This window comes from Ammospiza nelsoni, chromosome 2 (genome assembly GCF_027579445.1).
Source record: "Ammospiza nelsoni isolate bAmmNel1 chromosome 2, bAmmNel1.pri, whole genome shotgun sequence".
Taxonomy (NCBI): Eukaryota; Metazoa; Chordata; class Aves; order Passeriformes; family Passerellidae; genus Ammospiza; species Ammospiza nelsoni.
In genome coordinates, this window is record NC_080634.1 from 38939120 (window position 1) to 38967057 (window position 27938).

Genomic DNA, 27938 nt, shown 5'->3' on the forward strand with positions numbered 1-27938 from the left:
ATGGGCCCAAGGAGGTGGTGCAGTAACCATCCTTGGAGGTGTTAAAGGAAGGACTGGATGCGGCACTTGGTGCCATGGTCTTGTTCATGTGTTGGTGTTTGACCGTAGGTTGGACTCGATGACCTCAGAGGTCTTTTCCAGCCTATTTGATTCTGTGGTTCTATGAAACACGGGGCGGCAGGATGCCCGGCAGAGGGGAGGTGGGCAGCCCGGGGCAGCCGCCTGCGCTCAGGAACAGCTCACCCCGGGCCTGCCGGCGGGAGGGCCTCACCCCGGGCGGGACGGGGCGGGACGGGGCGGGGAGAGCGGGGTCGGGCGGCCGGGGCCAGGCCTGGGCACTGCGGGCGGCGAGGCGGCCGGGCCTGCAGCCATGTGGACGTCGCTCGGTGCCCGCTCGGAGTCGGCCGGCCCCAGGGCAGCCAGCGGCCGCCTCTGGGCTGTCGTCCTGGGAGCCGCGGCGGGTTTCTTCCTCCTCGGGTTCCTCATCGGTACAGTGCGGACTAACCCTCTTTCGCATCGGGGGCTCGTCCAGCCGGCGAACGCGGCTCGGAGCTGGAGTAGGGGGGGAGCGGGCGGGTTTGCAGCGCCCGGGAGTGTGTGACAAGGGTGGCCGAGGTGAGTCCGTGCTCAGCCGGGCGATGCCACTTGCCCTTCACAGCGGGCCGGTGCTGTCACTGAGCCTCTCTGGGATGTCCAGCTCCTCCGCAGAAGGGATTTTGTGTCTTTGGCTTGTTTTTCTATTTACTTTTTGTTCAAGTAAATAGGAGTAAAATAGTGGGCAAGAAAAAGGGGCGCTAGGTTTGTGAGGAGGGGATAAAAGACGTACCCCTCCACCTTTCTGCTTTGAAACAGCACCAGCTGCAGGCAGAGAGGCAGGAAGGTAAACAGGGGGCTGGAGGGGCACGGACACGAAGGGAAAATAGTCTCAGTGTCTCACCTGCTCCTGGTCCCAAGCAGGCAGGACTGAGGGTTGCTGCTGCAAGAGATTCCCCATCCCTACTTTCCTTTTGGTTCACATCTGAATCATGATGAGCTTACAAAAGGAAAGAAAACAAAGGAGCCACTTGTATTTTGCAATGCCATTTGGTATCTACTTGGGATTGCTGCCATTGGGAAGCCCCGACTGAATTCCTCTCTCATGTGGAGCCTTTCACTGTGCCAGTAACCAGTGCCTCACTGGTGCCAACTTGTTACCCTCTTGAACCCACAGGTTTGTCATTCACAGTACCCGTGTGGCTGCTGCTGCACATACACTGAATGTGTCCAGTCTGACTTTAAAACAGATGTCAGGAACACTTCTCTCTCTAGCCAGCTGTTCCTCTCATCACTTACTCTGGTAGTGCTTGCTCAGAAAAGGAAGGATTCCAGAAAGAAGCCAGACAGACCAGAGAGTGAGAAAGGAGTTACAAGACATCTGTTCCTTACAAAGTGTGCCTGTGTTTTTGTGCATTTTATGTAAAGCTGCTGCCTTATTATTGAGGTAACTGTATGACTGACAGCATGACGTTCTGGCGCTCAAGGATGATAGATAAATCTCCTTAGCATCTACAGGAGAATAACTGATGAATAAATGTAAGGTAGTATTTTATATCACTCAACATCTACCCAGATGAATATTCTCTTACCATTTATGGGACTAACACCACCATCACTTTGCAGCCTGCAGTAGGTTGTAACTACTTGTATGTGCTGAAAGGAAAACAGTTCTGAAATGTAAAACAGTGAAAATCTTGTGGTGACACCAAAGAGAAGTGGTGTGTGTCATGAGAATATTGCTCTGATGTTTTTACTTTGGTATTTTCATGTGTTGTACAGGCTGGTTTGCAAAACCTACAGATAAGAAGACATCTCTGAGTACTCATGAGGACATGAGGACAGCATTTATGGCGGAAATGAAAGCGGAAAACATCAAGCAGTTTCTTTAGTAAGCAGTGTGTAGACTAATCAGTTCAGACAAGAAAAAAAAAAGTTAAATGGGAGCCAGCCCAGTGACCACAGAATCATAGAATTGGTTGGAAGGGACATTAAAGCTCCTCTGGTTCTAAACACCTTTCACTAGACCAGGTTGCTCAGAGCTCTGTCCAACCTGGCATTGAGCACTTCCAGGGATGGGGCATCCACAGCTTCTCTGGACAACCTGTGTCAGTGCCTCATCACTCTCAAAGTAAAGAATTACTTTCTAATATCCAATCTAAAGCTGACCTCTTTCAGTTTAAAGCCATTGTCCTTTCTTATGTCACTACATGCCCTTGAAAAAGTCCTTCTCCAGCCTTCTTGTTAGCCCCCTTCAGATACTGGAAAATGCTATAGGGTCTCAGAGCCTGCTCCAGGCTGAATGGCCCCAAATCTCTCAGCCTTTTTTCTCAGGAGAGATGCTCCAGCCCTCTGATCATTTTCATGGCCTCCTCTGGGACTTGTTCCATCAAGTTCTTGTCCTTTGTGTGTTGAGTCTCAGAGCTGAGCACAGCACTGCAGCTGGGGTCTCATGAAGCAGAGTAGAGGGACAGAATCACCTCTCCGACTTGTTGGTCATGCTTAAAACAATTCAAAACAATGGAACATTACAATATCAATATTTAAAAGTTACTAAAATTTAATTTATGTTATAAATATTTCTGTTTTAGTAACTTAGAAGCTTTAACTACAAGTACTTGTTACCTGATTTGTTTTAGGGATCTTGTAAATCGATTATTTTTCTCTTTGGAGAGTGTAGTATTTGTTAAAATCTTATATTTATTCCAGTCAATAATAGGCCACAAGTCATAGTTTATTGATGGGAATTTACTTTCAGTGTAAAGAAAGAGCATTTGTAGGAATAATCAACAAATTTGGATTTGCCTCATACTCCCAGTCTGATTACATAGCATGGAGTTGTGCAAAACTAAATTACTAAACCGCTATTTTCAGTTTATAGGAAGTTTGTAGCAATCCCACTGCTTCCATTTTAGGTGTATTTGCCATGAATAAATAATTGTACATTAATTAGCTCAAAAGTATGGTCTCTACTAGGTCATGTACTGGGATATAATATACACATTCAAAACCAAAGATTTAGAAGTTTTTAGAGTCTTAACCTGTATTTTGGCTTTTGCAAAGTCACCTGTTGTTAAACAGCTCTGTGAAAGGACCTTCCTGCCCTTTGAGCTCCCTGTCTCCATGTAAGCAGAAAGCATTGTACCTCATTTACTGTCATGTGGCCAGTCCTGCAGTGAAATACAGCAGATGCTTAGTCACTGCTCAGAACTACCAGTACAGGCAGTCAGCTGAGAAGAGAAAATGAAGAAAACCACAATGTTTAGTTAAATGGGAGTGTAATACAGGAAAATGTTATTGCATAAATCAACTCCTAATGAAAATGTGATACCTAAACATTTGTAACTGCTTTAGAAAACAACCATTCTCACAAATAGCATGTAAGTGTGCTCTTGGTTCAGTATATGTCATCCAGAAGATGATACTGTCACTGCAACAGTGACTTTTAGTACAGTATTAGATTTAAGCATGATCAGAGGAACATGGTTTTATCCAGCAGCACTTGGCTGCTAAGGATTTTGTCTAGTTTGGAGAAAAGGAGGTTGAGGGGCAGCCTCATTGCTTCCTACAGCTTCCTAAGGGGGGGACATGGCAAAAGAGGTGAGCGTATTTTCTCCCTAGTATCCAGTGATAGGATGCAGAGGCATAGTTCAAAACTGCACCAGAGAAAGTTCAGACTGGACATGAGGAAGAATTTCTTTACCAAGAGGATGTTCAGACTTGAAACAGACATTCTAGAGAGGTGGTCAGTGACCCAAGCTTGTCAGTGTTCAAGAGACATTTGGACAATGCCCTTAATAACATGCTTTAACTTGGTCAGCCCTGAATTGGTCAGGCAGTGGGGCTAGATGATTGTTGTAGATCCCTTACAAGCAAACCTATTTCTATCTATTTCTATTTCTATTCTATATGTATAGTTCTTTCAAAGTAGATTTCTTTGATGGATTTAGTCTTACTTGAACTCCAGAATTTAAGTTTTTCCTAATCTCACACCCCTTCATAATCAAAGATACAATTTCTTTCATTAACATTAGCTGGTGCCACACATGTTTCTTTGGCATGTTAATGGCATGGTCATATGATAGAATGAGGACATCATGATGACAGCCTCATTCAACTGAGGGTTTTTTCAGCTGGCTTCACAACTGGGCTTTCACAATGGTCTGGACTGGACAATTTTTTTTTTTTTCCCAGACAATGGGCTGTTCATCATTTATGCTCTCTTTCACTGTTTGTTATTCATGCTGGCATGACTTTTAAGTCACAAATTGTTGAGTTTTTCTGTTCCTTGTTTAAACAGTACTCAAAACTCACTCTCTTTTACTTGCCAGCAAGACACACTAGGAGTGAACTTTCAGATAAACCAGTATTCGTGCCGAAATTAATTAAAATTGTGTGATTCAAGGAGAACATCTAGTTAATTACAAGTAAGGACCAGAGAAATTGTGCATGTTTCTAAATTGAATACACAAAAATAATTGTACTCAGTTCTTTTATCACTTCACAATGATAAGGTCTTACTGTGCATAGGAGTGCATGACCTACTATAGCTTAGAAGACAAGGAGTAAAGAAAGGACAAGACCCCATAGCTGGTGTCATCACACCATTCTTGCTAAACCATGCTGCAAGCTGTGCTAAATCAGGACAGCCTGAAACCCTTAATCTCAGTTATGTGTACAACATAACAATACATAGATGCAGAGAAGTCTTGGTCCTAATTTAGCCTGAGTATATCTGATTATCCCTATGAGGTTGATTTCCAGCTAGGCTAAGAGGAGTTCTGATTATGACCTTCAGTGCCTGACCCTGCTTATTTCTCCCTTTTCTCTAGCAATTTTACACGGCTTCCTCACCTAGCAGGAACAAAGGAAAATATGCATCTGGCACAGCAAATCCAAGCTGAGTGGAAGAGATTTGGTTTGGATTCGGTTCAGTTGGTTCATTATGATGTCTTACTCTCTTACCCTGATGACACTAAGCCCAACTACATCTCAATAATTGATGAGCATGGCAGTGAGGTACATGAACAGTTTTTCCAACCAGGGAACAAAATCACTTTCATACACCTGGGAAGGCTGTGAGGGAAAACTGTCCTCTGTTCACTTAATGGTACTGGGCCTGGTACAAAGCCCATGGAAATCAGGGATTCCAGTTTGCTTTTATATTTTGCATCTTTGTTTCATTATAAGTGAATTTCATGTGTTAGGAATACTAGTATTTCCCCTGATTCATACAGCGTCCTGACATATGGATTAAAAAACAATTAGGTAAGAGAATCTCTTGATGTTAGTCAATTGTTTGAAAATTATTGTATTATTTAAAAAGAGGAAAGAAATCCTGGTCAGCGCCATTCTTTGCATTGATTCATTATACAGTACCAATGATTCAGCTAAATTCAGTTTCTAGAAGATTAGAATTTAGGTCTCAAGATGTGCTATCACAAAGGGAATGTGTTCATTCTCTTTGTGATAGCACATAGAAGCTTCAGGGATGAACAGAATGCAAGCATTTTTACCACTGTGATCTAACCTGTAATCTGCTGTACCCAGACCACTTCAGGGAATCCTGTATTCATTTATGCAGGATTCTCTGTGAAGAGTGGAGATGGGATTTGTAAATTCACACCTTTAGCATGCCTACTGAAAAGGATGCCCAGTGCCTGCTAAAATTTTGGCCACTTCTTAGGTAGAATTCTAACACCAGAGTCTTCTAGATTGCAAATGTTTGTGAAATGTTCTTGTGAATAGAAAGTATTCCTTTTTCACATTGCCTTGTTTACCTTATTCCTTTTTTCTTTTCCTATTAGGTTTTCAACACATCATTGTCTGAGCCTCCTCCTCCAGGATATGAGGCTGTTGCAGATGTGGTGCCACCCTACAATGCCTTTTCAGCCCAAGGAGTGCCTGAGGTGAGATAGTAGAATGCTACATAGTAAAAGAAATAGAGGTAGGAAAAGAAGCAGAGACAGAAATAGAAATAATAGAAATGGATAAGATGGAATACCACAGTGTACTGTACCATAGCAGAGAATATCAGAGAGCAATACAGAATAATTTGAACTTCCTTAGGCTTTAGTTCAAAACTCACCTTATCACTAGTAGGAAAGGTGACCTAACTCCAGTGTTCTTGGGATTATTGTGACAGAGCAGCGTTCAAATTGAGCAGTCATATATATGTTTAATATTTTCCTCTAGTTTGAGTCTGAGCTGGATTTTTTTTTCTTTACCTTAAAAACTGTAGTAATAAATCTTTAATATCAGTTGCTGCTGTAAACCCCCCAGACATTTCTGTAGCTATGCGCCGTTGTCTCCCATCTTGGTGAACAAATAGACTGTTACATTTATCTGGCCAAATGAACAATTTCACTTTTCAAAATGCTGCTTGTCCAAGGCTCACACTGACAGGTATAGCTGCTCAGTGTTGACTATGCTTGAAAAGCTTTTGCTGACATTTCTAGCTGGTGATAAAGGTGTTGCTGTGATCTGAATTTAACACTAACCCTTCCTGTCTTGTTATACAGATGGTATCAGCTGATGGGCTTTCTTTGATAAAGCTGGCCTGTGTAGCAGGAGTTTTCTGTTCTGTGATCATTAGGGTTTCAAATAATAGTTTGTAAGATTAGAATTTCTTGGTGTTGTTCTCAATATCTTTCCTTTCTATATGTAGAATAATTTAGGTTGACAGAACCCTGGTCCAGGCTCTGCTTTAAAGTTCCATCTAGAAAGATGCTAATGCTTCTACTCACACAGCTCAGTATTATATCAGTCATGTACTTTGTGATGTTTGTTAATAAGCTGTTCAAATCCAGAAAACAAAAGGAATACTGTGTGTATTTGCCTCAGACACTCAAAGAAAGCTGGAGAACCAGGCAGATAATCTGCACCCTAGGACATAAGAGCTTTGAGTGTTCCAAGAATTGCAGTGGGAATTTTGGAACATAGTGTAAGATAAAATTAATGGGTTTTGACCTTTTATCATAGCATATCACCCCAGAAAGATAGAACAACATCACTGCTTTGTTTGGTTTGATAAGATGTGAGAAATGATGAAAAGTTTAAAAAGCTTCTTCTTCCTTCTTTAGGAAATTGTTTTATTTTAATTAAATATAAAACTTTGTTTCCAATGAAAACAATACCTAAAGACAAGATTGTAATTTCAAAATCTGATGCTTATTTTCACCTTATAACTTAAGAGTTTGACAAGACCTCCAGGTACTTATCTAGTGCTTTTAGCAATAGCATTCTCCAGCCAACTGTTTGCATCTGTACTGCGAACAGCACAGGAAGGAAGCATGTATAAAGCTCCTCAGTGGGAATACTCAGTAGGGCCAAAGCTCTTCTGGGTTCTTGATGGTCAAGAATTCTATGTTGAAAACCATTATTATCTTATTAGATCACGCACTCCTTTCAGCATGCTCTTTGACATTATTGTTTCAAATCCTGCCTCTCTCTCAGGGTGAGTTGGTGTATGTGAATTATGGCCGCACCGAGGACTTCTTTACGTTAGAACGTGACATGGGAATTAACTGCACAGGAAAGATTGTTATTGCCAGATATGGGAAGATCTTCAGAGGAAACAAGGTAATCCCTGTGAATAAAAGCATTGCTGCCCTTCTCAGTGTTACTCCAACTCTTCTGACCTTCAGTGTTTTCAAGAGACTGAAACACTTCCCCAAGGTGTTCTGGAGATTTTAGAGTAACAGAGTTCCCATAGACCTGTGTTCAAAGATGATTCTTTAATATTTCTAGGATAAAAGTAAATCAGTTGGAAAATGTTCCATATTTTAAAAATTGTTCCAAAATATCACTAATATAGTGTCATGCACTCCAGTTCTGAACTAGATTGTTCTTCCCTGTTGGATCAGTTGTTCTTTACTATGTGTATATTGTGTTTCTTTTTAATGGTTTCTGTATACCAGAAAGAGTATATCGCTATATGTAAGTTATTTTAAATTCTGTATTTGGTTATTCAACGTCTCTGTCATATCTATCATATAAATTTATTTTTAAACTAGTTTTCACAGGCTTCCACAACATAACAGGAAAGGACATAATCCTGTACATACTTCAGGCATACACTCAAGTTATTTTCTTAGAAAAGATGTAAGAGCGTTTGGTTCTTGCTCAACAACTGTTTTGACCCTAATTTGAGCAGGACTATAATTTGTATTTGTCAGTTACCTAAGGGTGTCAAGTACTGAATTCACTGGATGCCAGTTTTTATTATATGCTGTTGATTAATCTTGTTTAAAAGCTTGTTTAAAAGTTAAAATTAAAAGTAAAATTAAAAGCTTTAAAACTTTAAAGTTTTAAAGCTTGTTTAAAAGTTAAAATTTAAAAGCTTCTTGTGTGAAGCTTTTAAATAGATAACTCACTGGTTTACATACATATAATTTTCACCAGTGAGAAGTGGTATATAACTCATATTCTGGGTCAGATAATATTTTCACTAAATTGTTTACCACTCCTCAAGATACTATCTGAATGGAAAAAACTTAAAAATTGAAGAAAGTATTACTGTCTGTGAATCTTTCCTTAGAATGAAACACAAATATCTTAGAGTTACTAATATCTAGAGAGGCAGTTTTCCTGTGGTTTGGAAATTATATGCCCTCCCCTCATTTACACAAAGGGATATACTCAGTCTTGCAATATTATTTCTAATGACTGCTTATATACTGAAGAATTTGGTAGCCTATATAAAATCTGGAGAAATGTACTGAAACTTTTTAAACTTCCTAATGGTGTGCAAAAATAGGGTAGAAGATGAAGGGAAGTACTGTATTTCCTAAAAAAAAAAAAAAAAGAAATGGAAAACAAAAGCTATGATATTTCTGAGTTAAAATGCCCAAATTTGAAACTGTTGAGGATTAGTTGTCACTCTGTCACTATCCATCACTGTCATATCTAGTAGCAAACCAGATTGGGATGTCAGAATGATATATATTATGCAATAATAAAGTCACACAAGAACACTTTTAAAACAGTATGCGGGTCAGTCCTTCTGCCGTAATGAGCCTAAAATGTAGGCTCCCTGGAGTTAGTGTTGTTCACAGCCAAAGGCAGTTTCAAGCTCTCCAATTATAATTTTCCTGTATGGACCAGACCCTGATATCCATTCAGAGATCATTTAGGTAAATAAGGTAAATACAGGACTACCTGAAAGATACTGTTGCATTAATGTGATACAGTTTTTTCTGTTCATGCTGTGTACATTTCAATAGTCAGCTGATTCTTCTGATCTGGATGACAGAATGCAAACTCAGGTTATGTAGCAGTAATGTGGAGAATGTTTTCCATGTTACTGGTGTTATCTGCTAACAAAAAGTCCAAGCAAGAGCAAACTTTTTACTTTCATATGAAACCTGATATCTGTATGTATATGTTTCAGAAAATTAGGAGACAGTTATGGGCCCTTGACTTATCCCAAGCACTGTAAAAGATCCAGAGGAAAAATTGCTGTAATTTATACTTTGTTTTGCCCCTTGAACTCTGGAGTCAATCTATAAAGGACTGGATAGGGACTGGAAATGTGCTTTGCAGGTGAAGAATGCTGAATTGGCAGGTGCCAAGGGAATTATTCTGTACTCTGACCCTGCTGACTACTGTGCACCTGGAGTAGATCCTTATCCAAATGGCTGGGACCTTCCAGGTGGAGGAGCCCAGCGTGGGAATGTATTAAACCTGAATGGAGCAGGGGATCCTCTGACTCCAGGTTATCCTGCAAAAGGTGAGTGACTCTAGAGAAGGCATTCTCTGAGGGTCTGGTACCAAGAAAGGGCAGAGGATGTTTTCTCCCTTATAACAGCACACTTCCTTTCTTAGTCTTTGTTGCTAAAAGGCAGCTTTGGGTTTTACTGCGCAAAAATGGCGCATGAGAGAAAGTGACAGGATATTAGGGGAGCCCTAGAGTACTGATGAGTATTAATCACCTTCACCTTATGCTTCTTCAGCTGCTTGAGTTGTGCCTGTTTCATTTAGCACTAAACCAGATCATTTTGATGGAAACTCATTAAGAACTATTTATGCCAGCACTTGGGCCAGCATATCTGAGAGAGGCAATCACCTCAAGAAAGGTAGTCCTTAAGTGATAGGCAGTGTTGTCTCTAGGCAGCAGAATTTGAGCTGGAAGGGGATACATGTTCAAAACAGCAGCATGTCAGAGCAGACCAGGAAGAAAATTTCTGGTTCCTCATGCCTAGAGTCAGTGATCACACAGATGAATCCCTGGCTCCCTCAATCACAAAGGGTTCCCGTGAATATTGTATTAAGGAGGAAACTATTGTGTATATGCTTTTGTCCATGAAGATTAAGATTTGCAAAAAAAAAAAAATTATTTGTATTTGAGCTTTGTCAGATCAAAACCTAGATTTTGATTTGTACACATAAACAGCAATCCAGAATATTCAGTAGTCCAGTGTATAAGCTTTTATCTGCATCTCTTTATCAACTGGCAAAGTTTTTTAGTTCCCAGCTGAATGTTCCAAGCATGACACTGTGGGCTCCTTCTTTGCTGTTGTTCTTCATGTGTAGCTTAGTCTGAACTTCTTTCCCATGAAGAGAAATATTTCTATGTAAAAGTATTTCAACTCAAAAAAAAGTTTAAAAAAAAAAAGAACAAATAATTTTAAAATTTCCAGCCATCTTCGTATGCATGCCTGCAGACACTGTGGGGGGAACCTCGATTAGTGTCTGTGAAAGTATGTTGGTAAAGCACAAAGAATGAAATTACTGGGAATATGTCAGCTCAGCTTCTGGGAAAGTGAAATGATTATTCCTGACTCCAGTGTTAAGACTGTGCTAAGAATTGTACAGCTTCCTTCTGAGACTTGTAAATATGAAAATATCTGTATCTGTCTTTTGCTTTCAGAATACATGTACCGATTAGACAAAAGCAGTGGTGTAGGTCTCCCAAAAATTCCAGTTCATCCTATTGGCTATCATGATGCAGAATCATTACTGCGGTAAGTGCATGGGAGACATGAGGTATTTTTAGCAGATTGTTTTTTGGAAGTTATGAGAGCATTTGAAAAGAGAGTAAAATGACTTTTGCACTCTGCTTCTCCTGTAGCTGTTGAATTAATATGTTTGTTTCTTATTAGGACCTCTGTAAGAGGTAAGTGTGGTATCTGTTTTTACATATGAGGTATGTGCAGAGTTGTCTGGAAATGGTCATTTGTAATATGGACTAATATGTCTCCAAGTTTTCTTATCTTTTAAACTTTATAGTTATCTCTGTTATCAGAATTACTGCTCATAATGATAAAAATATAGATAAAAAAAAACTCTTTTATCCACTGCCAACTAGTAGTAGTGATAGAGCAGATTACTATGTATAAATTTGATGTAGCCAGATATTTCTGTTCGTTAAGTATTAAATAATACTAGAACTTGGTTTTAATAATTATGAATAAAACCTAAATCCTTTAAAAATACTGGGTCCTTGTTTTCACTTTTGTCTTGAGAAGTCATAGCATCTTGTTATTCCTGCTATCATATTTTTATATGATTTACAATTTACTCAGTGCCTGAACACATGTTGAAGTTGTTCTGTGGACTGAAGTATGTATTTACAGTAAAAGACATGCTTGCATTTACAAGAAATATATTTTGCTTCCCAAGAACCAGAACATTCAGCATACTTGCTTTGTATCTCAGAAGTTCATGTCAAAAATAAAAGTCCTTCAAGGGAATCAGTCTGGGTGATTGTGATCCACTGAATTACTGCATTTCCAGTTGTGTTAAGAGGAGAAGCATGACACTTCTGACAATGGAACAAGAATGGGTGACTTGGACTGATCATATTTCTCTACTTTAGCCATCTTTGACATGCATCAACTGCCTATGCTATAAGATTAAGTAGTGTGCAGGGACATGCACCATAAAACTACTGCCTGTGCTGTTAAGTTAAGGAATGGCCCAAGTTGCCTTTTGCTAATTCAAATGCAAATGCAGTTCAAGGTATGAGAATGTTCCAGGGACTATTTACAAGAGGCAGTTTATATGCAAAGCCTTTTGGCCAACACTTCCTTCCAGGATAGCTGTAGACCATTCCAAGCTGATCTCTATGCAGAGGATTATTGTTCTGTATTAATTTACTAGTATTCGTGTAGCTGTAGCTAAAACTCCAGATTGTTCTCCTGCCAAAGCTTGTAGTATAGATTGTCTAAAACAATGACCAACACTGGCTTACATGCATATGGGACCTAGCATGGTGTGGTTTCTGGGTCCTCATTTGTTTGGTGCTGTTGTAAGAGCTCTGTAACTGATAATGATTTTTTTTTTCCATAACAGTAATATGGGAGGACCTGCACCACCTCACAGTAGCTGGAAAGGAAATTTGAATGTATCTTACAATGTTGGTCCTGGATTTACAGAAGATCATTCTTCAAGGTCAGTTTTGTTTCCTAAGGAGAGTGTTCTTGGGATCAGGGGAAAAAACAGGTAGAGCAATAGAGTTTGACCAAAGATAGAGTAGCTGGGTTTATTTATATCATTCCTTTGATTTTGGCTGTTTCCATGGCTGAAATGTGCTCAGTGCAAAGCATTAGTACATTGTCTTGATTGGATGGATATGACTACCTTGCTTTAGTTTCTAGCTAGTCTTGAACCAGTTTCATTTGAAAAGCATCTAGTCTTTGATAAACTATTTGTTGAGAGGTTTTGGGGGGGTTTTTTTTGGAGTTTTTTTTTTTTCCTGAGTGCTTTTGTTTCCTTTTAGGTTCATGTGAGTTCAGCTTCTGGTCTTAGCTTTTTACTTATATAAAGCAGTAATTAACTGCTTCTTATAAGCAGTTTTTCTACTCAGCTTTTCCAGAAAAAGAGGAGCTTAAACTCTCATATCAGTCAATTTTATTGCTTCAGATTGTTTTTAGCTGAATTAGTAATTACAGTTTAGGACTTAAGTCTATGTGTTTTAATGTTGTCAGAGTACAATGTATTGACTTCATATGAACTGTGTAACATGGGGCTGAGTTGTTGCACCTTCAGCTGTGGTACAGATAAACAACTCTTGATGTTGTAGACAAAAAATCTCTTGATGCAACTCAGGTTGTCTTGTTTTCTGCTGCCTGAGATGCTGCAGTAATATGGACTGTGCTGTAATGTTCTTGTTTTGGCTAGGGTAGAGTTCATTTTCTTCACAGTGGCTGGTATGAGGCTGTTTTGCATTTCTCATGAACACAGGGTTGATAATATAGAGATGTTTTTGTTATTGCCGACCAGGGCTCACACAGAGCCAAGGCCTTTTCTGCTTTTCATGCTGCCACACTGGTGAGAGAGTGGGGGGTACATGGGAGGCTGGGAGGAGGCACAACCAGGACAGGTGAGCCCAGCTGAGCAAAGGGATACTCCAGACCATCTGGCATCATTCTCAGTACATAAAGGGGGGGATGAAGAAGGAAAGGGGAGACATCTGGAGTGATGGTGTTTGTTTTCCTAAGTCACCATTACTTGTGATAGGGCTCTGCTCTTTTGGAGATGGTTGAACAGTTTTGCTTTGCTTGTTTCCATGGATTTTGCTTTGTGTATAAAATTTTCTTTATCTCAGCCCATGAGTTTTCTACCTTTTACCCTATAGATTCTCTCGCTGCTAGTGGGGGAGTGGGTGAGTGGCTGTGTGGGGTGTGGTTGCTGGCTGGGATTAAACTGTGACATGGAGTCAGTTCTGATTTATAACAAACTGCAGAACATTAGAACTATTTACCTTTTGAACATTAGATGCTGTCCATTTTTCTTTCAATATTTCAAATTAAAAAAACTCGCTGCTAGTTAGTTTTTTAATTTGGTCTTTGGCGTTCTGATCCCATTATCTGTATAAATATTATTGACATCAGAAATATTATATAGCTGTCAAGGGCTAAATGCTGTTCTCATTTGTGCAAGTATAAATCCAGAAAAAAATACACTGTAATATTTTCAGATTTACTTTGGTTTAATAGGAGATAAATTTGATCAAAATGCTTTCTTTGTCATTTATATTGTACACTTTTGAAAGATGTCAAGATGTTTGTTTATCTAATCTGGTGGATTTTCTCTTTGTGTTTTCTTCCTAATACACTAGAAAGGTGAAAATGCACATTCATAGCAACAATGAAGTAAGAAGGATTTACAATGTGATTGGTACCATCAGAGGCACAGTGGAACCAGGTAAAATCATTGTCTTCAGCACAATCTGAGAGAGCAGTGACCTCTGCATGTACTTGATGGTTACAAGGGGGAGATGAGGAATATACTTTTCTCTGAAATATTGTATTGCATTATCTTTGAAATGGTGTTTGCACTAGCTTTCATATGGTTCAGGGTATGTCAGCACTTTCACTGTAAATGCTGATTTTCAAGGGGGAGTCATAACCAGGATGGAAATATTTGTCTTCGGGCAAATAACTTTGCAATTGAAAGAATATTTTGAAGGGGATATTCTTCCCTAAGAAACATGGGAATGGATTTTGCGTTCCTTTGGAAGACACTATATCCACCATTATTGACTTTTTGTCTATCTTACAGTCTCTTCCTAGAATGATGATAACATCATTTATCTTCTGACTGCAGCACTTTCCTTATGCCTAAAACACAACTGTTAACCATGTTATAGTAGCACAGAGACCTAGTCTGAATTTTATCTCAGCAATCATATCTCTGTCATGATTTAGACAACCCTTTTTGTGATTGGTTATATATATCCAGAGAAATACTGCATTCAGCACATGAATTCACAATGTTGTGAATTTCTGTGCTCTGCAGATAAAACTACAGCATCTTCACCATGAAGCACACTATTGTGAAGTATGGAAAAACGCTTCTATCTTTAGAGGAAACCTGTAGTATATTCAGTAATAAAACTAATAACATGGAGTTTGAAGTTTTAAGTCTTGTGGATCCAGTTACTGGGTTTGACAAATTCTTCCACACTGACTGAAAATGCAGAAAAATGTCTTCAGAAATTTAAAACACTTTTTTCCTTTCTATCATTTGTATTATAAACTATTAATCTCTATTGCTTGATACGTACATGGAAAATTAGAAATTACTTCAAGTTAATGTCTCTATGTCAGGAAAAAAATATTCCTAAGTAAACCTTCAAAATGAATTTCTCTAGACAGATATGTCATCCTGGGAGGCCACCGTGACTCATGGGTATTTGGTGGCATTGATCCTCAGAGTGGGGCAGCTGTGGTTCACGAGATTGTGAGGAGCTTTGGAAAACTGAAAAATGAAGGTAATGTAATAAAAGAATAAGGCACATCAAAGTAGCTGCTCTCAGCAGTGCCCATTGATTTCGGTGAGATTTAAACATATGCTTCAAATTAAAAACCTGTATCTCTGATGCAAGAGATGTTGATTCAAGATGTTTATTCAAGACTGATGTTCTGAATAAACACGCTGTTGTTGAATAAACACCTTGGTGTATGTGAAGTACTTCTGCTCAAGAGAAAGTACACCTAGAGGGAAACAAAACAAAGGGGGGATGGTGAAATAAACACTACATTTAGGTACAATTGACTGTTCTGTATTTGAGGTAGGTCAGACTGGATATGTCAGTGGTGTTATAATACTGACACAGTGGTGAACTCATAAAGGCTTCTTCAGGGCCACACTGAGAGCCCTCTCAGCACTTGACTGTGGCCTGGAGGCATATTCAAGAATAAGTGAAGGATGTCCGTGTAATGCTGAGAATGAGCTGTGCAAGCATAGTAGGAGGTAATGGTTAAAAATACCTCATGCCTGCTTGCATTAGAATAGGAACAAATGTCAGCTGCACCAGGTTTCTGTTGCTGTCAGAGCAAATGCTGTCTCCCTGTCTGACATCCCATGGAGAGAAGCTGTGACATAAATACCGTGCTAGAGAAGTGTTCTTTGCCTGCTATTACACATAAAACCTATTGACATTTAGTTTTATTTCCATTTCTTCCCAGTAATATCAGGGGAATATCAGGGGAAGCTGTCTCTGGAATGCAAATGGGGAAAAATTAAGTTAAAAAAAAGGAGTAAAAGATTAAAAGGTTCCAGTAGCTTCACAGAAAACTTTGGGCTGAGGTACAGCATCAGGGCAATAGATCCTGTTCTATTTAGCATGCTTTTAAATTGAATGGAGCGCTTCAAGTGAAAGATTTTTCTTTTGAAGGCGATTTGTCAAAGTTACGGGGAATTGCTTAAGTTTTGAAATCATTGGAAAGAAGTTCTGTAATAGATATGAAAATATGTCTCTTTTCTCTCAGAGTAGACACTGATATACAATGTATACTAGACTGAACAGAGCAAGAGGATTAGAAAAGCTTTCTTTCAAGACTTTGTGCACAGGACATTTATTTCCTTAATCAGAGTTTTAGATTCTAGAAAATTTTATTGCATTTAAAGGTGAGAGACGAAATACATTATTTGGCCCGATATTGAAGTAGAGGACAGATTGCTACAATAGCAAATCATTATTAGATAAGGTTACTGAAATTGGTGTTAAAGTTCCTTATGGATATCTCTTTCCCCACAGATCATGGTAAAAGATCAGCCCCCCAAAAATGCCATATGTTTTCACATTAGTCATGTAACAAGCAGCTTTTATTTTTGTAATAAATTTTCATTGTCTTTCATTTTAGGATGGAGACCAAGGAGAACAGTGATATTTGCAAGCTGGGATGCAGAGGAATTTGGCTTGTTAGGATCAACAGAGTGGGCTGAGGTAAACCAAGAGTGTTCAAAAAGAGATTTGCATGGTGGCTGCTCTTTGAGAAATCTGCACTAGAAAGAAGCATTTCTTCCCTCCCCCCGCTCTTTTCCTTACACACACAATCTCTCTCTCCCTTGAATTTCCTTTTGAACTACCAAGAATCTCTAGCTCCTTGCACTTTATGATATCCTTCTATGAAACAGCTGCTTCTTTTGTGAATGGGAAGATAGTTCTGAGGGACAAAAAGTTTATCAGCATTTTCTTCCTTTTTTAATTTTCTTTCTTGCAGGAAAATGCCAAAGTATTGCAAGCACGGGGAGTGGCTTATATCAATGCAGATTCTTCTGTTGAAGGTATATGGATATGACTTGTGTTTTGCAGGAATAGTGGTGGTATGACTGGGAGGGATTTTGTCTTGATGATCCATGAGACCTTCAATGTGATAATTTTTGTTGTATTAATTCAAAAACCAATATGGGGAGAAACTGTGGCTTAGAATCATAAAGTATCCTTCAGATATTCATGTTTTTTCAGGGAAAAAGTCCTTTACAGTAGTGACCCACTGTTTGGGAGGTCATAAGAGAGACAAGAAGTGTTGTGCTCTGCATTCCATGGCAACTCTTTAGAGTCAGCTTCTTCTCTTATAATGTGCATATTAGTCATGGGGACATAAGAGAAGCTTTTAAGACTTGCTTTAAGAGCTGGGCTCTAATTCAACCTAACCAATACAGTGCACCTGGAGGATCATAGGAAAACTCTTCTCAGCTTGCTCCTCATAAAGAGTGTAGCTCCCTAGTCTCTTTCCTAATAAATAACAGCATGAAATTTCAGCTGAGGGAACTTCCTTCTTCAAATAGTTTGTCATGTTTTTTCAGGAAACTACACACTGCGAGTGGATTGCACACCACTGATGTACAGCCTGGTTTATAGTCTGACTAAAAAGGTAATACCACTTGAAATTTTTAGCTGGTATGTTCAGTGGTCACTTACTTGATGGGGCTCTGTCTGTAAAAATATGGTGTCAGATCTTTCTTTTCTGATTGCAGTACCCCTTCTAGGTCAATAGCTAAGGAACTGGAGTTTTTCCTAGGATAGATAAGGGGATTCCAAGCTCATACCATTAAATTACTAACTATTTGGAATTAGGGGATTTTTTCCACTCCTCCTGTGAAAGTATTCCTTCTAAGAACAAAAGCATAAAATCATGCTGTGAACCAGAGGACAGAAACAAGCATATGCTTGGCTGCACAGATCAACTTCTAGAATGCCCGTGGTAGTAGGAGACTCTGATCCCTCTAGGCAGGGGTAGAAATTAGGGTGGCTACCATGTTGTTTTTGTGTGATGTGACAGGTTTGGTCAATGTGCTCAGCTTCTGTGTACCCTGTTAGTTATTCTTTGTCTCTGACCATGATGCTGTCACACATTTGTGTGGCACACAAAACTCAGAGATAGGGACTTTTCTCAGGAAATAGCCACACCATCTTGAATGTAAGATGTTCCTTGCTTTGGGAGGTGGTCTTAGAGCCTGGCATTTTATTTCTGCATTTTTTTTCTGTTAACTGTATCAATCAGTGAACATTTAATTAGTTTTTGTATATATTTTAGATGCTGATGTGATGTATATTCAACTACTGTGTATATTCTGTGAATTTACTCTATCTGCCTTTATCTACTTTACGTATTCAGTCATTTGATAATTTATTATCTCTTGGAAGCTGGCATTAGACTGGTGCAAAAGTAAAGGAAAAGTAGTAAATCAGTATAATAATTTTCTGGCAATTAAAAGACAGCAAATAAAATGTAGCTCTGTTAAAAATGGCTACCCAGATAAAGAGACTTCTGTCCCAAATTCAGAAAGGGTTGATCACCTGCAGTTCCCATGGTAACTTTTGCTAAATGAAGGTGTTCAGAAATGTCAGAAAACCAGGTCAGCAGAGTCTCAGTTTGGACACCAAGAGCCATCATTAAAATCTTGACCTAAATACCAGTAAAAATGCTTGTGTAACTATTCCTCAAGTTGAGAAGCAAAGGCTGATGAATGCATGTAACCACAGTTTGTTGGTAGCTGATGTCTGAAGAGAATGCTGATGAGGAAGCATGTCCCATGTGATCCCATCCGTAGTTTATCTGTGGTAAAAAGTTTTCATGCTGATAGTTCTGTTCTATGGGCAATTTCCTTCACAGACAAAACCCCAAATAAATTAGTTTTAATTTGATTCCTATTGTGGAGTAATTCTTAGATAGAAGATAGTTAGATTAATAATAGAATATATATTAATAATCTTTAATGGATTCAAAATAATAAAACCTCAGCAGTCCACCAATATAAAGGAAAGATGAAGAAACATCCAGAGTGTTTAAGCTCCTCAGTTACCTGCAAATAAGTCAGTAGTAGGAATGAACTTTAGAATGATTGCAATTTGTATTACTCTCTAGCATCTATGATCTCATAAGCACCAGGTACTATTCACTTTTGCCTTCTAAGGTTTCTTTTGCATCCATAAACATATTTTTTGTGAACTGAAAGAAGGTAGAAACAGTTTTAAATTAAACTAAGAAGAAATTTAAATTTTCTGCCAAAGTAAAGTGAAATATTTTGGTTTTGTGAGGGATTTATCTTTTGAATATTTAAATTAAATGGCTGCAAATTTCATAAAGAAATATCATAATTTAAATATTGGCTTGAAGTGTTTTGCTTTCTTTGTTTTTTCTCCCATCTAAATTTACCTACTTTTTTGCAAATAAACTATTATTCTGGAAAATGCTATGCATTTGAAGTGTTAAAATGGAAATGCAAAAAGGTTGAGGGACTTAAGATGACTCACTCATAACCCTAAGCCATAGGCTTGGTGTGATGACAGGTTGTTGACTTTTTGTTTGGTAACGTTTAAACATTTAAAATTGAACCCTTTGTCTTTTTTCTAGATACCAAGTCCTGATAAGGGATTTGAAGGAAAATCTCTTTATGAGAGCTGGTATAAAAAAAATCCATCAAGTGAATATAAAGAGGTCCCCAGGTCAGTGACAAAAGAAAATTAATTAAATACCAAACATTACATCACAAACACAAACTTGTAGAGAGTGGGTTTTAAAGAAATACTCATGAAAAGCTGAGTCCTGAAGAGAAATGGTGTGATTCTCAGCTGATATAAATTCCAGAATTTTAATGATTGCAGCTGATACACTAGTGTACAACAGGTTTGTGAACCTGTCTTTCTAGATAAGCAATATATAAAATGTGTTCTTTTAGCTTATAGAGGTTTAGACAAATAAGGATAGTATGCACAAGCCAGTGGCAATTACACAAGATGTTAACTCAACAGCTTTCCCTTGGATTTTTTCCAGTCTTCTGAAGCCTCTGAGTTTGGGTGGCTGCAGAGCACACCAGGCAGGATTTTACAACATTGTCCTACCAGGAGATTTCTACAGGATCTCAAAAACTGATTTTATTTCATGAAGCCATGCTTCATGTACTGCTGTGATTTCTTCTCTGAGTTGAGAGCTTGAGGTAGTGGAAGTTCATTGGAAGGAGGAAGGTCCCTGGTTCTTGTCAGTGATGAAAAGACAGTGAGGTACATTCTCCTCTTGAGAACTGGATATCTCTCACCCTAAAAAGGGTGACTTTGAACCTCAGAGAATGGAATTTATGAGGTGCAGGTAATTCAGGGGTCAGAGGCAGTTCATGGTATGTTGACAGAGAGCACACTGGGGAAAGACTATGTGGTGTGTAGTGACTGACTGCTGAATAAATAAATACCTGCCATGGTATACTTGGAAGCAAACTAAAATTATACCTTAAGTATTGTCACTCAAGGCATTTCCCTCTTTCTTGTTTAAAGAATAAATAAACTGGGTTCTGGCAATGACTTTGAAGCATTTTTTCAACGTCTTGGCATTGCTTCAGGCAGAGCACGTTACAGTAAAAATTGGGTAAGTCTGTGTCTTTGTAGTTTGGTCTTCCTTGTAAGTGCCTGAATAACATCATGTATAAAGGAGCCATTTAGACTTCCAGCTTTTTAGAATAGGACAGTTCAATCTGTCAGAGTGGTGTCTAATTCCTACAGCTCTATGTGCTCCCTCAAAACAAATACATAATAAATAAGAATGATCAACTTGTCACTTAGACAAAAGGACTTTTGCTCAGGGTAAATGGATGTGCTCAAAATTACCTATGGCTGATGAGGGCTTCTGAGTAGCTTATGGTGACTTTCCAATTATTTTTAACACTTTATGAAGCTTTGAATTCAAAATGGTTTGTGTTTTATTGAAAATATGGATTGGGCTCTGGAGTATACTGTGAGAGAAGATGAACTGAGAAATGTTCAAGGAGCAAACTATTCAATGTGGTCATTTCCTCTGAAAAGGAAGGAATATCCATGGACACAAAACAAATTATTATTGTATCCAAGCAAGAGAAGAAGTCCAATCTCACCTGGATTTAGCCAACTGAAAGTCATGTGTCTGTGCTTAGGTACCTTCTTTGGGCTGTGTACATGGTCAGTGGAGAGAGATTTCTCCAAATGACCATTCATCTCAGCATAGGTTAATGGCTCTCTCTAAGAGAGCTGCTACTGACCAGTTCTTCTCCTTAGACTGTTTATAGTGGCTGCATAGGATTAGCATGACCTGAACACTTAAACTTTACCAAGCCACACCGAAATAGACATTGCTGAATAATGCTTTTGTTTTGGATTGGTTTCCTTTGTTTCAGAACGTGGAAAAATACAGCAGCTATCCAGTTTACCACAGTGTCTATGAAACCTATGAAATTGTGGAACAGTTTTATGATCCCACTTTCAAGAATCATCTGACAGTAGCTCAGGTACGGGGAGGGCTGGTGTTCGAATTGGCCAACTCTGTTGTGCTTCCCTTTGACTGTAGAGATTATGCATCAGCTGTGAGCAACTATGCTCGCATCATCTATAATTTGTCAAGGAATCATGAAGAGGAGCTGGCAACATACAGTGTATCCTTTGGTACGTACAGTCTTTCTTCACATTCCTCCTCTGTTAATGCTAACAGTGCCTTAGATTAATGGATGTCTTAGTCATGAGCTGGTATCTACCTTGTGCTGTATGAACAGTAAATAAAACAAGAGCAATACCCTCCTTTATTTGAAATGGGACTATTTTGTCCCTAGCATGCCTGTGTGGGGAGTATGCCACTTCCAAATAGAGCTAAGACTTACAGTTGCATTGCTTTGACCTATGTATGATTCGCCAGTATTGACAACAATGTACCACTGTCTTGTTTCCTTAAAAAAAATATCACACGGTTTTGCAGCTTATTGTGTTGGATAATGCTGTGCCTCAGAAACTTTTTTTAATTAGCAACATTATAGAATATTCAGTTTAGGATTTGGCTTCTAATGGCCAGTATCAGGTACACATGTATGTGTCTACACACACACACACACACACACACACACACAGAGAGACATTGTCAGTCTTTCTCAAAACTCTGTGTGGAGGGACATAACAGTAAAATGCAGGTTGCTGGGATTTATAAAATCTCAGACCTACCTGAACAGTCTGATTCTGGTTCCATGATCCAGTTTTTGATATTTCTGTACATTCTTCAAGCAGAAAATACTAAACAATATTCACAACAATACTTACAGCTATTGCGTCTAAGAGAGGTTTGCACACAGATGTAGGAATGTAGGAATTTTAATGTAGGAATATGGGGTCATCTTCCTTCAGTGAGACTTATAATAATTCAGGATCATGATCACAGTGGAAGATAAAGCTTTAATTGAAGAATTTGATTTGGTAAATGACATCTGCAGAATATGAAGTTAAATAATTTGTTCCTGCTCTCTCCAGATGCTCTGTTTTCAGCTGTGAAGAATTTTACAGAAGTTGCTGCTAGCTTTCATGAGAGACTGCAACAAATAGATTTCAATAAGTAAGTTCAGCTCTTTTTTTCTTCCTGTCATGTTCTCCATGTAGTGCTCTGAGCTCAAGAGGACTTAGTCTTCATTTGCTGCCACTTAATGGAAAAAAATAAATAAACAAGATGTATTTGTGGCGTGCTTTATGATGAACTTTCAAGAAATTCTATGCACCACCTATGCCAAAAGGCCTAGGTTGCACTTGACTTAATTCTTAATTTATTCTTTTTAGGCCATGCCCAGAATGACAAGCCAGACTTCATTTTGTATATACATATATGTATGTTCCATTTCTTGGGAAGAATCTAATTTAGCCATATGCTTACCCTTATGGAACACTAACTGAGAATAAAAGCCATCTTTTTAATGGCAGCAACTTTCAGATGAAGGAGCTAACAGTAATCTCTTATGCAAAAGATGACATTTATGACATATGACATGTATCTGACATTTTCAAAATGGCTTTATTGATGGATGGCCCAAATCTATGCTTTATCTCAACTAACCAGTTTCAGTTTCTGTTTACAAAACTGTAAAATTGAAAAAAATTCCTTAATGGTAGTAGAGTTACTCCAGTTTTACTGTGATATAAATTTTAACATTTTTATTGGTGAATTGCCTTTGAAGGTCTACAAGTTACTTTGGATGTAAACCACCAACCTCTCATATATTCTGTATAACCTCATCACAGTTCTTTTATTTATTAAGCATCAATAGTATGTGCAGGGCTATTAAAAGCACACAGACACAGATGGTCTCTGCTCTAGGGAATTTAAAATCTACCATCAGAAATTCTCAGAAGTCTTAAAAGAGGATTTTAACATCACAGGGTTCCTTTTTCTGATATGTTGTGATTTTACATAAAAACAAATTCAATTTTATCGAAGTAATTTGTTGGCTTTCTGGAAAAGAGGGTCCTTAGAAAAGCTTTGTACAGAAGAAGAAAATGGTCTAAGCATCCTCATGAAAAGGAAATACAGGAATGAGAGAAAATGTGAGAGAAAGCACCTGAAACACTGTATTTTGATGTTATCATTTGGACTTTAAAAACAGCTTTAAGAGACTTTCCAGTTATGAACCAGACTCTGTCACAGCACAGATCAGCATAATTCTGTTATGCAGGTTAGCTGATGGCGTGGGCTATCTTTTGTGGCCTACAGTTAAACTTCAACTTCCCAGATTTACTGTCCTTTATAAATCCAGATGTGTATGCTGGTTTAAAAGTGGGTCAAATACACTGCTAACATATTTAACATATTCCCTTTTTTTGCTTTTTCTTTAGTCTGCTTGCTGTCAGATCACTAAATGATCAGCTCGTGTTTCTAGAAAGGGCTTTCATCGACCCTCTTGGATTACCTGGCAGGCCATTCTATAGGTGAGAAAGGCTTACTTTTCACTTTCCTCATGGAGTACCTATGAAATTCCTTTAAGATTTACAAGTCTCTAAATGGAATTATAATGATTTTATTCAACACAGCAAAACTACTTGGGACAGGAAGAATAAGATTAAAAGGAGAAACGACATTGGGGAAAACTTCAGTGTGATACACTATACAGAATGAGGAAGATTCTTGTTAGAAGCCTGATTCTTGTTGGAGGCCTATTCAGATAATTTCTCTTGGTTTGATTTGGCTTCTAAACAGATGTAAAAGTTTAGCCCTGGAGTAATTTTAAATAATTTTAATTGTAGGAAATTCAGGAAGCTGTTCCTATTAGTGGAAAGTGAAATAGTGTGAAGAACCTACAATTTGATCGATTTTAAGAGCACAGCCATGCAGGCAAATGTAGTGTGGAGGGCAGTACTGAAACAGCAGGGAAGGAATTCAGTGGTCCTCTCATCCAGGTAAAGAAGTAAATCTTACTTAAGAGGCAGTGAATCAAGTCTAGTCTAGTTTTATATTGTACCCTATGTTATTTTCTTGCTTCATGGACTTTAGCTACTATTGCTGCAATATTCCTATTTATTTACATTTCAGTGTCAAGTGATTACAGCTGGTTTATAAAACATTAAAAGTATGTTTTATTTTCCTAATACATATAGTTATTTTTTCCCTCAACTTCCCTACAGACATGTTATCTTTGCTCCAAGCAGCCACAACAAATACGCAGGAGAATCCTTCCCAGGAATCTATGATGCCATGTTTGATATTGAAAGCAAAGCTGATCAACGTGAAGCCTGGGAAGAAGTGAAGAGGCAGATTTCCATTGCAGCCTTCACTGTGCAGGCAGCAGCAGACACACTGAAGGAAGTAGCATAAATATGAACAATACAGTCGTCAGCGAAGACTAAATGTGACAGTTTGCAGAAGTCTGAAAAATTGAGCACTTGAAAACACTAGGACAATTATGATAAAGAACAAAAAATCAAAAAAACTGGGTCTTTGCAAATAATATAACCAAGTTGAATACATTTAGTAATGTTAACAAGATAATGTCCTCCATTCTGAGAGGTCAGGATTTAGATGTCTTCTGAATTGAGACTGATAATGTTTCAGATTTTCTCCCGGCTTTGTATTGTAAGAATTGCTAACCACTCAATTTATTTTCGGAGTTTTGAATTTTTCTAGCTTGATTATTATAGTGATCTCCATAGTTCTTCAGGAAAACAGAATTCATTTCATGTTTCTATCAGTTACTAATGTTGTTGTTGCCTTTTTGTTACTTACTCTGGGATTGCATAATTATACCTCAAGACAGACCTCTCAGCTCTCCTTTTCCACAAAGATTGAGATGGACATGGAGATGGGAAAGCTGTCACATACCATGTGCAGGATCTATAATAATCATAAGAAGTTTTGGGCAGCCAGCCCTGAATACTCATTCATGACATTCTTTTCCTCACATGCTGAACCTTGCAGCTGTTTGCAAATAAATTTAAGCAAGAAGATTTTAGTTACTTGAATAAAAACAAGGCAGTACATCTTGTCAGACATGTAGTCATCTCACAAAATCTTCTTTCAAGATGAAGACCCTATTGTTATACTTTTAACCAAAATCTACCCCCTGCTATGCCTTGTCTCTATAGAGGTGTTTTTAATATGAAGACAGAATCAAAGAAAACTCATCATGTCCTTAGTTTAAAAGGATACCAAATTATTTCCATTTTTGTAGCATCTGTATATCTGATGGTCATGTGCTGCTTACTCTTATGACAGACCACGAGACGACCAAGATCAGACAGAGAAGACTCAGAAAATCAGATCCCTTGATCTGAAATTTTGCCACTGGACTTTTACTAACCTCTTATACAGCTAATACTTTGTGTGATTTCATGTGTCATATTAGCTGAGACCTCTACCATGTCTAAAACTACTGGCCTGTGATCTGATGGTTTTCAGTACTATGGCATATTGATTTCTTTTCCATGAGGCTTCATTTAATCCTAAATATTTCTGCACTTCACATTAAAACCTTTTAGACAAATTGCTGTAATTAAGTCATTATTTTGCTTAACTGTTGATCTTTCTGATAAAACAATCTAGTTTATCAGATAATGGGAAATGCACTTATACCCATAGTTTTTGCCCAGTTATTTTCACATTTTTTATGAAACTGATTGGAATAAAATGATGGAGATGTCTTCCCACAAATCAGCGCTGATTGGAAACATTGCTGACTCTGTTTTTTCACTTCTGGCTGCTCCACTCCCCTACTTTTACCAGTGGAGAATTCATTATGACTGTCTATGATCCACCTCTGAAAAAAATTAGCCAGGTTAGTTTAGTTATCTTACCCTAGACGATTTTGTCTGCAGCAGTCAGGACAATGATAAGCCAAATCCACCATGCAGAGAGGAGCAGGAATAAACAGCTCCTGTTGAGGAGGTGGATGCAGTAACAGTATTTTGCTATTGCAGAGGAGGATGAACTGAAGTGCCAAACTCCAAAATTGTGGAGATCTTTCCCTATGTGACCTGTATGCTGCTTCAGCAACTTTTTCTTTCAGTCCAGAAGACATAAATTTTTAATCTCTGGCCATAGCATTATTTCATTTAAGTTTAATTACAGCCCTTTTTAGAAATAGTTAGCAAATAATATACAATGTCCTGGCCCCGGATCACACAAAGGACAGAAGTAGTTACACTCTTTAACTACCGCAATGTCCATTAAAAAAAAACCTGTTGCCTGTTCCCTAATCACTGCAGGGAACAGGATACAGGAAAAGAAATTTTCTCTCTCCTAATGACTAGAAGCTGGAGACACAGGCTTCTGTGAACCTCATGAAGTTCAACAGGGCTGAGTGCCAGGTGCTGCCCCTGGGTCAGGGAAATTGCAAGCACAAATCCAGGCTGGGCAGAGAATAGATGGAGACTAGCCCTAAGGAGAAAGACTTGGAGGTGTTTGTGGATGAGAAGCTCATCGTGACCTGGCAAAGTGCACTTGTGGTCCAGAAAGCCAGCTTCATCCTGGGCTTCACCAAGAGAAGTGTGGCCATCAGGTTGAGGGAGGGATTCTGGTCTGCCCCACCTGCAGTGCTGTGGCCAGCTCAGGGTCCCAGTGTAAGGAAGGCCTCTGCAAGGAATCTAGAGAAGGACCATTAAATCCAGGCCTGGAGAACCTCTGCTGTGGAGACAGGCTGAGAGAGCTGGGGCTGTTCAGCCTGGAGAAAAGAAAGCTCCATGGAGACTTCACAGCACCTTCCAGTACCTAAAGCACCAAAAGAAGGCTGGAGGGGGACTTTTTATAAGGACATGTGCAACAGGACAAGGAGGAATGGCCTTAAGGTGAAGTGCACAGTCCTTGTGTTCAGTGCACAATCCTTTACACTCTCAGCCTCACTGAGTACATTCTCTTGTGGAAGAAAGGGTCAAAGTTTGCAAGCTGCACTTGTCAGCTGCCAGAAATGTAAGCTTTTATTTGGAATCTGATAATGGTCCCCTGAAGCTCCAGATAAGAAAGACTCAGACTCAAAGAATCAACATCTACTACCGTTGTAATCTGATAGAAAGACTGCAGAGGCCGTGAGAGAGTTCAGGGGACTGTGCAACTGGCAGAGTCAGAAGGAAACTACTGATGTGAAGTTTCAGTGAGCATTCCCCTGTTGCCATTTTTCCTGCCAGAGCTGTCTTTCCCACAGATCAGGGTCCCTCGATCTCTCAAGCCACAAGTTCAACCTTTAGCCAGGCAGTAGGTCAAACAAAACAACAGCAGTGTATCTTTGTTGCTGCAGATATTAACCTTTAGAGCCCAGTTACTGAGCAGCTACAACCTACAGTTTACAAGCCCTGGCATTCATTCTGTGTTTCATGTACCATGACTGGCTTTACTAATTGGCTGAATAGCAGAATTATGCATTCAATACACAAATGCATGCTAGTTTTGCATTTGGCATGTGTGTACTTGCCAAAT

The 27938-nt window shown here is 38.8% G+C and overlaps 1 protein-coding gene across 1 annotated transcript; it reads left to right on the forward strand.

The window, feature by feature from the left end:
* Positions 1–325: 325 nt before the first annotated feature.
* Positions 326–26180, forward strand: LOC132087302 (putative N-acetylated-alpha-linked acidic dipeptidase). Its single transcript, XM_059493345.1, has 19 exons — positions 326–488; positions 1816–1924; positions 4866–5052; positions 5841–5942; positions 7489–7614; positions 9577–9763; positions 10904–10997; positions 12328–12426; positions 14096–14181; positions 15131–15250; positions 16626–16708; positions 16986–17049; positions 17572–17639; positions 19623–19714; positions 20537–20627; positions 21409–21673; positions 22523–22604; positions 23873–23965; positions 24659–26180. Exons 1-19 carry the CDS (start codon positions 371–373, stop codon positions 24846–24848), a joined length of 2256 nt encoding a protein of 751 aa, XP_059349328.1. The 5' UTR covers positions 326–370; the 3' UTR covers positions 24849–26180.
* Positions 26181–27938: the final 1758 nt, after the last annotated feature.